Source organism: Prionailurus bengalensis, chromosome D4 (assembly GCF_016509475.1).
Source record: "Prionailurus bengalensis isolate Pbe53 chromosome D4, Fcat_Pben_1.1_paternal_pri, whole genome shotgun sequence".
Taxonomy (NCBI): domain Eukaryota; kingdom Metazoa; phylum Chordata; class Mammalia; order Carnivora; family Felidae; genus Prionailurus; species Prionailurus bengalensis.
Window position 1 is genome coordinate 30,400,527 of NC_057359.1, and position 11,428 is coordinate 30,411,954.

At 42.0% G+C, this 11,428-nt stretch overlaps 1 protein-coding gene across 2 annotated transcripts in view; it reads right to left on the minus strand.

The window, feature by feature from the left end:
- The window catches only part of SLC35D2 (solute carrier family 35 member D2), a 62,359-nt gene extending 51,686 nt beyond the window's left edge, over positions 1–10,673 (minus strand). The window contains exons 1-3 of one of the 2 annotated variants that reach the window (XM_043567372.1): positions 10,465–10,673; positions 3,314–3,347; positions 1,220–1,306 (exon numbers count right to left, since the gene is read on the minus strand). In XM_043567372.1, coding sequence (XP_043423307.1) covers positions 1,220–1,306; positions 3,314–3,347; positions 10,465–10,616 — 273 coding nt within the window. In that variant the 5' untranslated portion in view covers positions 10,617–10,673. Of the gene's footprint in view, positions 1–1,219; positions 1,307–3,313; positions 3,348–10,068; positions 10,169–10,464 lie in introns of those variants that run through there. The other variant, XM_043567374.1, reaches the window with a different exon arrangement.
- Between the last annotated feature and the right edge of the window lie 755 nt (positions 10,674–11,428).

Below are 11,428 nucleotides of genomic sequence, written 5' to 3' on the forward strand. Positions count from 1 at the left end.
AAGAATAGTATGAGTTCAGCAAAACATAATTCAGGGACACATATTAGTAATTACAAAGAAAGTAAGAAAATTATTACGAAAGTCAAAATAGTGGGTAAGGAGGATTCTGTGATCCCATCTCATGATCTAGGTAATGATTACATGCGTTATTCTTCATTCAAGTATACGTTCATGTATGATGCCTTTTCCCTACATATAGATCATATTTCACAGTGCTTAAAAGTGTTTTAAAACTATAGCATATCATAAACTAAGTGTAAGCAAGGCCAACGATATTCTGATTGTTCCTATGATGATTGGGTTAATAGCCTTCGTTATACTTCAATATTTTGTTTTTCTCTTTTTGTGGATGTCCCTGATGCTTAGTCAGACTGATGATTAATCTAGTGACAGATGCCAGCATCTTTCCAGGGCTTAGAGACATGGTAGTGAACAAGCCAGGAGAGGTTCTCACTCTCAAGGAACTGACAGCCTGATTTAACTTCCCTAAATCCAAAAATGTCATCAAAATACAGTTAATACTACCTGCTGTATAGGACTGCTCTAAGGATTAAATGGTTGACTTAAAGCAACTGTTTATTGAGCCAGCAACTGTTTAAAAAAGGTAGTTCTGTTCCTCATTCCCAGGAAGGTAAGGCAGGTTTTATGTTTCTAGTTCCACCACAGAAAAACCCATGTATTTCTATGTGCATCAAATTATATTCTTCATTCTACTCACAGCTTTTATCAATCCAGGCAAAAAATGAAAACTTAAAATAGGATCAGAAAAGTAGGGCCTATGAGCCAAATCTGGCCCATCTTTTGTCCATGTAAATAAAGTTTCATTAGAAAACGATGACAGCAATTTATTTATCTATCATGGTACAGTGGCAGAGCTGAATAATTGCAACAGAGATGGTCTGGCCCACAAAGCCTAAATATTTACTATCTGCTTTTTTACCAAAAAAGCCTACCAAATCCTAATGCTATAGGGCTTTGCCATTTCAGAAGACACATAGTATTATTTAGTGTCAGTTGCTAAGCACACACTTTGACTATTATTACATTATGTTAATGAACAAATGAATGAATGATATAAAATCTCTGTTAAGAAGTTTCTACCCAGTGTAAGCAGGAAGCACAGTGTGTATGGAAACCGACATGCATTCCAAGATCAATTTGTAATTCTATAGTATTTTCATATCTTTCACCATAGTTATTTGTACTCGTCATCACATACCTTCACGGGAATTTTCTTGTCAAAATCAGGGAAGTGAATTATTTTATTTAGTTTGGACACATACAGTATCATTATGGTAGCTGCCATCTAAAAAAAAGGGAAGGAGAAACTTCAGCAAAATATCTGGAAAGACTGAGGTACAAAGACACCTTCAGAAGAAAATACATTCATCAAAAAGAATACATTATCCAAAAAAAATCCATTTTCTAGGTTCCAAAAAATAACTATTTCTTGGAATATCAAAATTGTTTTTCTTGCCAATGTATGAATTCTATCAGAACTATAGGCAAAAGTGTTAAGATCAAATAGACTCACACACATATATGCATATTATCTCAAGGGGTTCAGAGAAAGAAATGGTGTCCCCAAAACTGGCCAGAGTAACCACAGTTGGTGAGGCCAGTCCTTGATCCTGGACCATACTTCCCATGTACTGAACATATGGACACCTTTCCACATAAAGTGAGTCTAGGGGTACTGCAAGGGGGCAAACTCCACACTAACACACTTTTTGTAAAGTCTCATATTCCTATAACACAGAAGACAAATTAAGAGAAAAACAATTTTAAAAGGGATCTACTTTCCTCTTCAATCTTAGCCGGTCCTGCAAAAATGTCTCATTCAAATCCTACTCATCTAGAGTACAAGTATATTAGAAATACTCCAGATTATTATGAAATAAAAAATTTTAATATCATCCTCCTATGCAAATTTTAGAACTTACTCAATTGTTTCCATATTATTATGAAAAAATTTAAGACATCCTTCAACATGATTATCCCTAAACCCTGAGCCTAATGAGTTTACAAATGTAATACTTATGATAGATCGTAACATAAGGCCATCTTGAATTATAATTATAGTTTGTATTTATAACTGACCTTATAATTCTTACAGAAATACACTAACATTTATTTAAAATATTCTGTAACTCAGACTTTTAAACGAGGTCTGCTGCCCTCTTCCCCCACAAATTGTGTATCAGAAAGGCTTTATTTTGAGCACAAGCCAGTGAATTTTTATTTGCTTTGGGGATTACTAAGGGCACATTATCACATATTCACTGATCTTTTAGAGTACTTTTTTCTACATTTTTCACACTGAAACATTAAGAGGATGTATTTTTGGCCTTAAGGAAATATATTATTATATTTTTTATTCCTAAAATGATATTGCAAAGAGTACCTTATTAGCAAAACATTTAACCAGAATAATGTTTAATCATATAAATGACATCCTTCTCAAGATTCACAATTAAAAATTTAATTAACAGACACAATTTTCACAATTTTATGTTTTCTCCCTGTAAATTAAAGCAAAACCAACCAAACAAACAAACAAAAAAAAAGGTGCCTTTGGTGCCTGTTACCACTTGCCTACTGGAAATCACCAGCATATGATCAAGATAGTAAACAAGCCACAAATAAATATTAATGGGAAATTTCAGAAGCAGCTAAATGGGGTTAGTCTGAAAGCTTATCCAATCTTGTCTTTATACTTGAGAACAAAAATCACAAACTGCAGGAAACAAAATGCAAACATGTTTAGTTAGGCCCACAGAGAGTTTTGTAAAAATCTGAATGTGTTGCTAGCATTTACAAATTTGATGTAAAAATTCAAAATCCCTGCTACTCTTGGAAAACGTCCAGAGGTGTTAAAATAAGGGCATAGTGAACCCAAGCTCATCTCCTGAGTCCTTTCCTCTCAGCACAGTGGCATAAACTGAGTCCCAAATGCACACTTCAACTTTGGCAACTATATCCTTGTCCCACTCCAGCCTCCAATTTATTCATTTGTTCCCCACCAGGCCTTGAGGCTTTCAGTCTTCTGGCCCTTGCTTTAAAGGGTAATTAAATTCAATTAAGAAAGCTGAAACAAGTAATTGCTTTTTCCTACAAATACAACTGTTCCTAAATTATAGAAAGACTTAAAATGTGTGTCAATATTTTATGCTCTTTCACCAAAAGTACCATGATCCTCTGGCCCTCTGTCAGCTGAATAAATTTGTAAACCGCAGTCTTAAACAAAAGCACTTAAAATTTCATTGTGTATAATGACAACTAATTAAGTGGTTAATTTTTCATTTTCACTTACCTGTCCAATTCCAAGAAAAATTGGTGATGGGAAACTATAAAAAACACAGAATAACAATTTTAGCAACTGATAAAAATTTGCAGTCTATAATATGTAATGGCAGGAGTTATTTAAAAATCTTAGACTTTTTTTTCAGTCTTAGACCATTAAAACTTAACATAAAATTCATTGACTTTTCATTTGTTCATTTCTTTTCATTTTTAAACTGATTGTTGCTAAACTTGGCAATTTTCTATTGCCCCTTGTCTGTCATCATATTAACAGATAACATGACTATGTATATAGAAAGCCAAAATAATCTGGGGATAAATTATTAGAATAATTTTTAGCAAGGTCACTGGCTACAAGATGAATATATGAAAAAAACATCATTTATATATCTACATGCCAGAAGAAACAAAGTGAAAATTTTAAAGAGATCATTTATAATAGCACTAAAAGCACATCAAATAATACTAACTGTATATTTTATGATATTAGGAATTACCTTTAGTTTTTTAGGTATGAAAGGTATTGGGGTGGTGTTTTTTTTAAATGAAAGAGCCCTTCTTATCATTTAGAAATACATCTTGAAATGCATATGATGATATGTTTTTAATTTGCCTCAAAATAACTCAGCGGGCGGGAGGGCGCCTGGGTGGCTCAGTCGACTGAGTGTCCAACTTCGGCTCAGGTCATGATTTCGTGGCCTGTGAGTTCAAGCCCCACGTCAGGCTCTGTGCTGACAGCTCAGAGCCTGGAGCCTGCTTCGGATTCTGTGTCTCCCTCTCTCTCTGCCCCTCCCCTGCTCATGCTCTGTCTCTCTCTCTCTCTCTCTCTCTCTCTGTCAAAAATAAATAAACATTAAAAAAAAATTTTTTTTTAAACTCTGGGGGGAAATGGTAGGATTGAGTGCAAGGGGGGATACAAATGTAATGAGTTGTTGACACTGGGTGACGGCTACTGGGTGATTCATTAGACAGATATATCTCATTTTATCACTCTTCACTTTATTATGCTTTGCAGATACTGCATTTCTTACAGAGTGAGGGTTTGTGGTAACCCTGCCTTGAGCAAGTTTATCGGCACCATTTTTCCAGCAGCATTTGCTCACTTTGTGTCTCTGTGTCACATTTTGATAATGCTCGTGATATTTCACACTTTTTCATTATTATTATACTTGTGATGGTGATCTGTGACTAGTGATTATGACTCCCTGAAAACTCAGATGATGGTTAGCATTTTTTTAGCAATAAAGTATTTGTTTAATTAAGGTATGTACATTGTTTTTCAGACATAATGCTATTGCACACTTAACAGACTACAGTATAGTATAAACATAACTTTTATATGCCCTGGAAAACCACAAAATTCAATTGACTCACTTTACTGCAATACTTACTGTATTGTGGTGGTCTAGAACCAAACCCACAACATCTCTGAAGTATGCCTATGCTATTTTTTTTAAAATAATATATCCAGGAACAAACCTAACAAAAGATTAATTAAAGATTACAATAAATGCATTCCATTACAACTGGTGACAGAAAAAATTCTTTAAAGGCCTGGGATATAAGAGAAGCCATTTTGGATTTCTTTCTAAGTCAGCATAACTACACGTACACTTTGTTGAAACCAAAAGCCTGATTCATGGCCCACCAAGCATACAATGTACCCCTGCTTGGTGAATGAGTAGCCTAAAAGAAGACCATGTTGTCCTTAAGATAGCAATCAATGCTCCTACTCCCTGTTCCTTGACATTAAAACTTGTGGTTCTCGCCTATATGCTAATATATAATCTTCTGAGCTTTAATGAGATGTGAAAACTGTAAAAACCCTGTAAAACCTTTTCATTCTCTGGAGCTCTTTCTTCTTTGTAAAGAATATGTTTCCTGGACAGCTGTCCTAACTTGGGCTCGAATAAAGCTCTTACTTTTAGAGACTCCAAAAGTTTTGTTCATTTTGCATCCACACAATGGAAGAGAACAGAGATGAGGACAGATACACACATACATGACACAGATGACAGTGCACAGCAGTGAGGGAAAGATGGTCTTTCAACAAACGGCACTGGGTAAGTTAGATGATACACCTCACACCACATTTAACAAGGCAGCACATCACCTCACCCTGCTCACTTACCCAAACCTGCACTGGTTCCCAGTCATTCTCTCAGAGACTCTCCCACACACACACCCCTAGCTCAGCCCTCAATCTGCATGTCAGAGGAAAACACACCTATTTCAGATAGGGCAAGAAGAGAGTAAAGAGCTGACTCACCTTATCAAAGAAAACAGAATGAATGTCTGGACAGTAACACCATGAGAATGAAATCCATTCTAGTGGGTGGATACCAGTTGTGCCACCCAGATACCCCCTTCTACGCTGAGGTATTCATTCCCCAGTTGCCCAAGAACATCCTCAGCTGAAGAAAGCTACCTTGCCAATGGCAAACACCCTCCCTGTGAGCACCCTGCATTCCAAGCCCCACCCCAACTCAGAATTCTATTGAGTCCTCTCAGCTCCAGAGCCCCTGGGATCAGGCTTTTAACATTTATTCGTTTTTGAAAGACAGAATGTGAGCAGGAGAGGGGCAGAGAGATAGAGGGAGACAGAGAATAGGAAGCAGGCTCTAGGCTCTGAGCTGTCAGCACAGGGCCCAAGGCTGGGCTGAAACTCACGAACCACCACGAGATCATGACCTGAGCGGAAGTTGGAAGCTTAAAGGACTGAGCCACGCAGGCGCCCCCCACCCCACAAAAAAATTTTAATTTTTTTTAATGTTTACTTTTGAGACAGACAGTGTTAGTGGGGGAGGAGCAACCAAAAAAATTTTAATAGATATTGATTCTAGGTAGGGGGAATATAGATAATTATTTTCTTTGTACATTTCTGTATTTAAATAATCCCCAATTTTTTAAATGAATTCTTGTAGGAGTGAACGCGAGGAAGTGAAGATAACAAGTGTGTGCACAACTGGTAAGACTCAGACTCTGAAAGGAACAGAGAAACGAGGGTCCACGAGGGATCAAAAATGGGTTGTTGTTGCTTAAGAACCTGAACACGTTTTCAGGGCTAGAGCTGCTGAGGCAGAATGAGGAGGGGGTAGAAGGAGTGGAGCATTGCACCCACAGAGAGGAGAGGGGGACCTTAGGTGGATAAAAGGCTCCCTACATATTAGCATAAGGGCACCGTCGGGGCCTCAAATGACACCTTCCACTTTCTCAATAAAGTATCGGAGAAGGGGAGTGGAGGGCGGAGGAGGGGGGCAGGTGGGATTCCAGGAGGCAGGAGAAAGCAGAAAGGAGTCAAAGCAAAACCCCAGAAGAAACAAGTGGGCAGGAAGGAGAGCCAGCTGAGCTTTGCGATTACCACTTTAAAGCTCAGAAGTGGTTTCCCTCCCACAACAGTCTGACTTGCTCAGTGAAGGAAGGAGGCATGTGGCAGGCTGTGCCAGACCAGGGCCAGGCCCAGTGGGCCCCAGAAAGGACTCCAAGGTTGGATGTGGACACCAGCAGGAGACAGCACTGGGAGTGAAAAGCTGGTGGGTCACAGCCAAGCATGCACCCCCCGGGGAGTGTCTGCAGGAAGCAAGGCCACATCGACTGCCAGGGTTCCCCGCAAGGAGTCCCTGAGTCCCCAAGGTTGACACCAGTCCAGATGGAGATCAGGCCTCTTCCTTGTGTGAGTGACAGGAGCTCAGAAGCCACCACAAAAGACCATAAGGAGTGGTAAGTCTGGAGCACACAGAGTCTGGGTAGTGGGGAGCCACGAGGACCCCACCCCACCTCCTGGCCACACCTGGGGTGAAACCAACATCCAGCTGCGTCCAGGGGCCAAGGAAGCCAAGGAAGCCAAGGAAGCGGTGTCTTCAGGAGAGAGCAGGTTTTCACCAAAGAAAGAGAAAATTACAAGTTGTTTTTGTTTTTAGTATGGATTTCCAGTTCCCACTGCCCGAGACTCGATACAATATATTTTATAAAAACCTCTCCAAGTAATTCACAGTCCCAGGCAGGTTTGAAAACCACTGTGCTAAATGATCCCAATGTCCTAGGATACATAAAGAACTAGACATACAGGAAATACTCATTGAACTGAATACAACTAAGGTCTATATTTTTATTAAGCACCATTAGTAAATTCTTGCATGTCCTAGAGAACAGTGTATTTCAGTGGCCACAAAAAAGCAACTCCAGACCACCCCACCACCCTCATGAATCTGATTCCAAAGACCCACTAGTGTAACCAACTAGCCACAGATTCTTAGGTGACCTTGCTTTTCCCTCCCACCCTAACAGATTCTGAGAGTTCATATCCTTCAAAGATTTCTCTGTCCAACTAGATAAATCTAGCATTACAATGAACCAGATAAGTCTAGCATAAGAAATAAGAACACCACTCATCAGACCTGAACCCCAACCAGAAACAATCTGTTCAAAATGCAGGAGAAAAAAAAATATTCCTTGAGCTACATTCCCATGACCCTGTGGGTTAGGTAATTATCAAAATGCCCTTCTTTCTACTCTACAACACAATATTCTACCTTCAAACATCTAACGTTTGGATCAGATTTTTGTGGTTTATTGTTGTAACCAAATCAACCCAACCCTCCTCCCCTCAAAAATGTGCTCCTAAAGCATTTTGAGATGAGAGAATGAATAATGTTATTTGAACAGGGTTCTCCAACTGTATATTACATTACGGAAATGTGAAATGTTTACTTCTAAGGATTGAAAGAGTTTTGTCTTGCAGAGAAAAAAAAAAAACACTCCATTTCCTCCTTTAATCATGGACCTCAACATTTTAAAGATGGAAAGGCTAGGGTGTAAGATATCTCATATAATAATAATCCTTCCTGGTTGGAGACTTCCCCTTCATCTTCAAAGCATGTAACCACTGTTTACTGGTCCCTGCTTCCAACAAGAAGACACCTGTTTTTGGAGGCAGTGACTGCCATGGCCAGAGAGCACACGGCTCATTCAAGTGCAGAAAATAGAGACTGACCTTCAAACTTCATCCAACATAACTGCCAACCACTCCCAAACAAGCCTATTAGTAGCATTCTCTTATTATTTTTGGTCAAAAATGTTTAGTTTTCTTTTTTGTTCATTAGCAGTGTTGGTGTTTCCCATGGACACCAGCAAGCATGCTTGCAACACACTGGGAGAGACTTGTAAAGAACATCAACAGCTGTAAGATCACCAAAAATATCCCAGATCTCTCTCTTCCCTCCATATCTGCTGCTGCCCCTCCCCACAGTCCAAGACATCTTTTAGAATTATCTAGAAAACTAGATAATTCCCTGTGCTTCCACCCTGGTCCTCAAGATCATGTTACTCCTCTGCTCAACACTGGCTGGTGGCTCCGGTCTCCTGAGAGCCTCCATGGCAGCTTCATAGGCCCTCCAGGATCTAACAATCCATTACCCTCACCTAGTACCATTTCTACCCAAACACCCTTCTCTTTCATGCTTGGAATGTTCTTTCCTCATTTCCTTCATGTCACTCATCTCTTGGCTCAACTGTCACCTCCTCAGTGAAGCTTCACTGATCACACTGAGATGGCAAACTCCTTCCCATGCCCACACTCCCTAACTCCCTTCCCTGCCTTATTTTTTTCTCCTGACCACACAACTGCATCTGACATAATATAAACTCTATCAGTTTATTTACTGATTCAGTAGAAAGCTCCATGTAAGCTTTAGAAGGATAGATATTTGCTCCATGACATTTAGGGTTCTGATCTGCTTTATTCACTCCTATATCTCAAGTGCCTAGAATAGTGCCTGGCACATAACAGGTGCTTAAGAAATATTACTGAGTGAATGAAGGGTCTGATCCTGCCTTTCCTGCCTCCCTCCCCCCATCATCTCTCCTACCTTCTTCCATTTGCTCATTCAGTTCCTCCAACAGACCAAACTCATGCCCACTTCATCAGACTGCCTGTCTGGAATGCTCTAGCACCAACAGCTCCATCCCAGGCACTCTCATAACATACCTGAAATCACCCTGCTTATTCTTGAACCCACTTCCTTTCTGTCTCTACCAATGGTATGGAATCTCCAGAGCAGTGGCTCTGTGTTGATCACACCTGCTTCTCTGGTGCCTGCAATGGGCTTGGCACACAGTAGGTGCTCAGTAAATATCTGTGGGAGGTGTAACCGGCCAAGCTCCTGTGGGTCGCAGCTTTCTCAGGTATAACATAAGAAACCTGAAGATACTCTCTGAGGTCTCTTTAGGCTCTTTATAAAATTCTGATTTTACACTCTTGTAGCACAGACAGTATAGTTTACAAAGAGCTGCTTTACTTAAACGGCAGCTCCTGCGAAGCTTTGGAAGGTAATTAACAGGTAATTAACAGGATTGTAATTATCCGGCTTTTGCATTTGAGAAAACTGCTGACTTTGGGTCTGGCCCAACAGGCACAGCTATTGGATGGTGGAACTGGATCTAAATCCACAGTGCTCTCAGTGCTGCTATAAGGATAGCAGAATTAAACAGGATTTTCTAGTCCTTACAAATAGGCTCAAGGAACCAGGAATCTGGTTTACTGCACACTAATCCAAGAAAGTACGTCATGAGAACTTTTTTTCCTCGTCATGTGAACTCCTAATGGTTTTCCCCAGTCTTCCATGAATACACTGGTAATTTGACAATGAATGATCCAACGATAAACATAAACTTATCCGCTTAGGACTCATCTGATTGTTGAACATCTCCACTTGTGTAAACTGTTCGCCTTTAAAGTTCACATTCAGATCACTTGTTTCAGCGCACCGGGGCACTTGAACGCTTTGGCGTGTAGCTCTACAAGCGCGCTACGCAGTGTCTCTGTCTCGCAGTAGTAGTAAGCGGTGGAGAGGCGTATCCGCGATTACTGAGAGTAAAACGACTTTGTTAGCTTGTGGCTTGGGTTGTGGAAGGTCCCGGCTCGGTAAAAACGCGGTCAGTGTGTCGAGCCCACAGCCACCCACGTTGGCACCGGAGTCGGCAGTGAGACCCCACGCGCTCCGTTCCTGCCAGCCCGCGGACCCCGGCGCGGCCAACGTGCTGGGAGCGCAGGGGCAGCCCCGCCGCGCCCCGAACCCCGGGACCTCACGCGGCGCCGCGAACGGACGGTCCCGGGACCCGGCGCCCCGCGGACCCCGCCCGACCCCCTGGCGCTCTCCTCACCGGTAGGTGGTCAGCAGCGCCTTGTTGACCAGCACGATGAGGAAGGAGCAGACCCCGTAAAAGAGCGCCGACAGCAGTTTGGCCACCCGGGAAGGCCCCCGCGCGGACGCGGCATCCGCGTCCGCGCCCTCGGCCTGGCGGCCGGCAGTCATGTCCCGCGGCCGCGCGCCGCCCGCCGGCCTCCGCCACTCTCCGGCCCGCTCCGCCCCAGTTCCGTCCCCGCCCGCGGCCGGCCCGCGAGAGGGCGCGGCCGAAACAGGAAGGGCCGCGGCCGCCCAGAGCGCGCCCCGCCGCTGCGGCGTCGAGGGGCTGGAGCCGGCGTCCCGCAGTGCCCGGGTCTGAGCTCGGCAGAAACGGGGTCCCGAGAGGTGAAAAGTCCTCGCTCCTTCCCAGCGGCCCTCCCGGGGAGACGCTTCAGTTTGGTCTGAACGTTTGTTTTGCCTTTTTTTTTTTTTCATACGTTTTAAACATATAATTAACGTACAACGAAATACAGGCTTTACGACCCACAGTTCGTCGTTTGGACAAATGCGTACACCTTTGTAACCACCCAATCAACACATTAACATCACCTCAAAAAGTGCCCTTTGTGCCCCCACTGAAACCAACCCCATCTCATTCTGACTTCTATTGCCGAGTTAGAGTTCCCTTTTTCTAGAATTTCATAAATAAATTTCATGTATGTACTCTTTCACGGCTTTTTTGTAGTCTTCTTTATTGCTTTTGCTTCCCACCCTTGTTTCTCTAACTTGCTGAAGAGGACCACAGTTTGCCTATTCACCAGTTGATGGGCATGTTGGTTGTTCCCCGTTTAGGGCTATAACCCAAAATGCTTCCATGACCATTCGTGTACAAGTTCTTCTGTGAACCATTTCCATTTCTCTCCGGTAAACACGAAGGAGGAAAGGTTAAGATGGGTGCAAAGTCTCAAGTCTTTTCTTGCCTCTATGTGCTTTATGGCAAG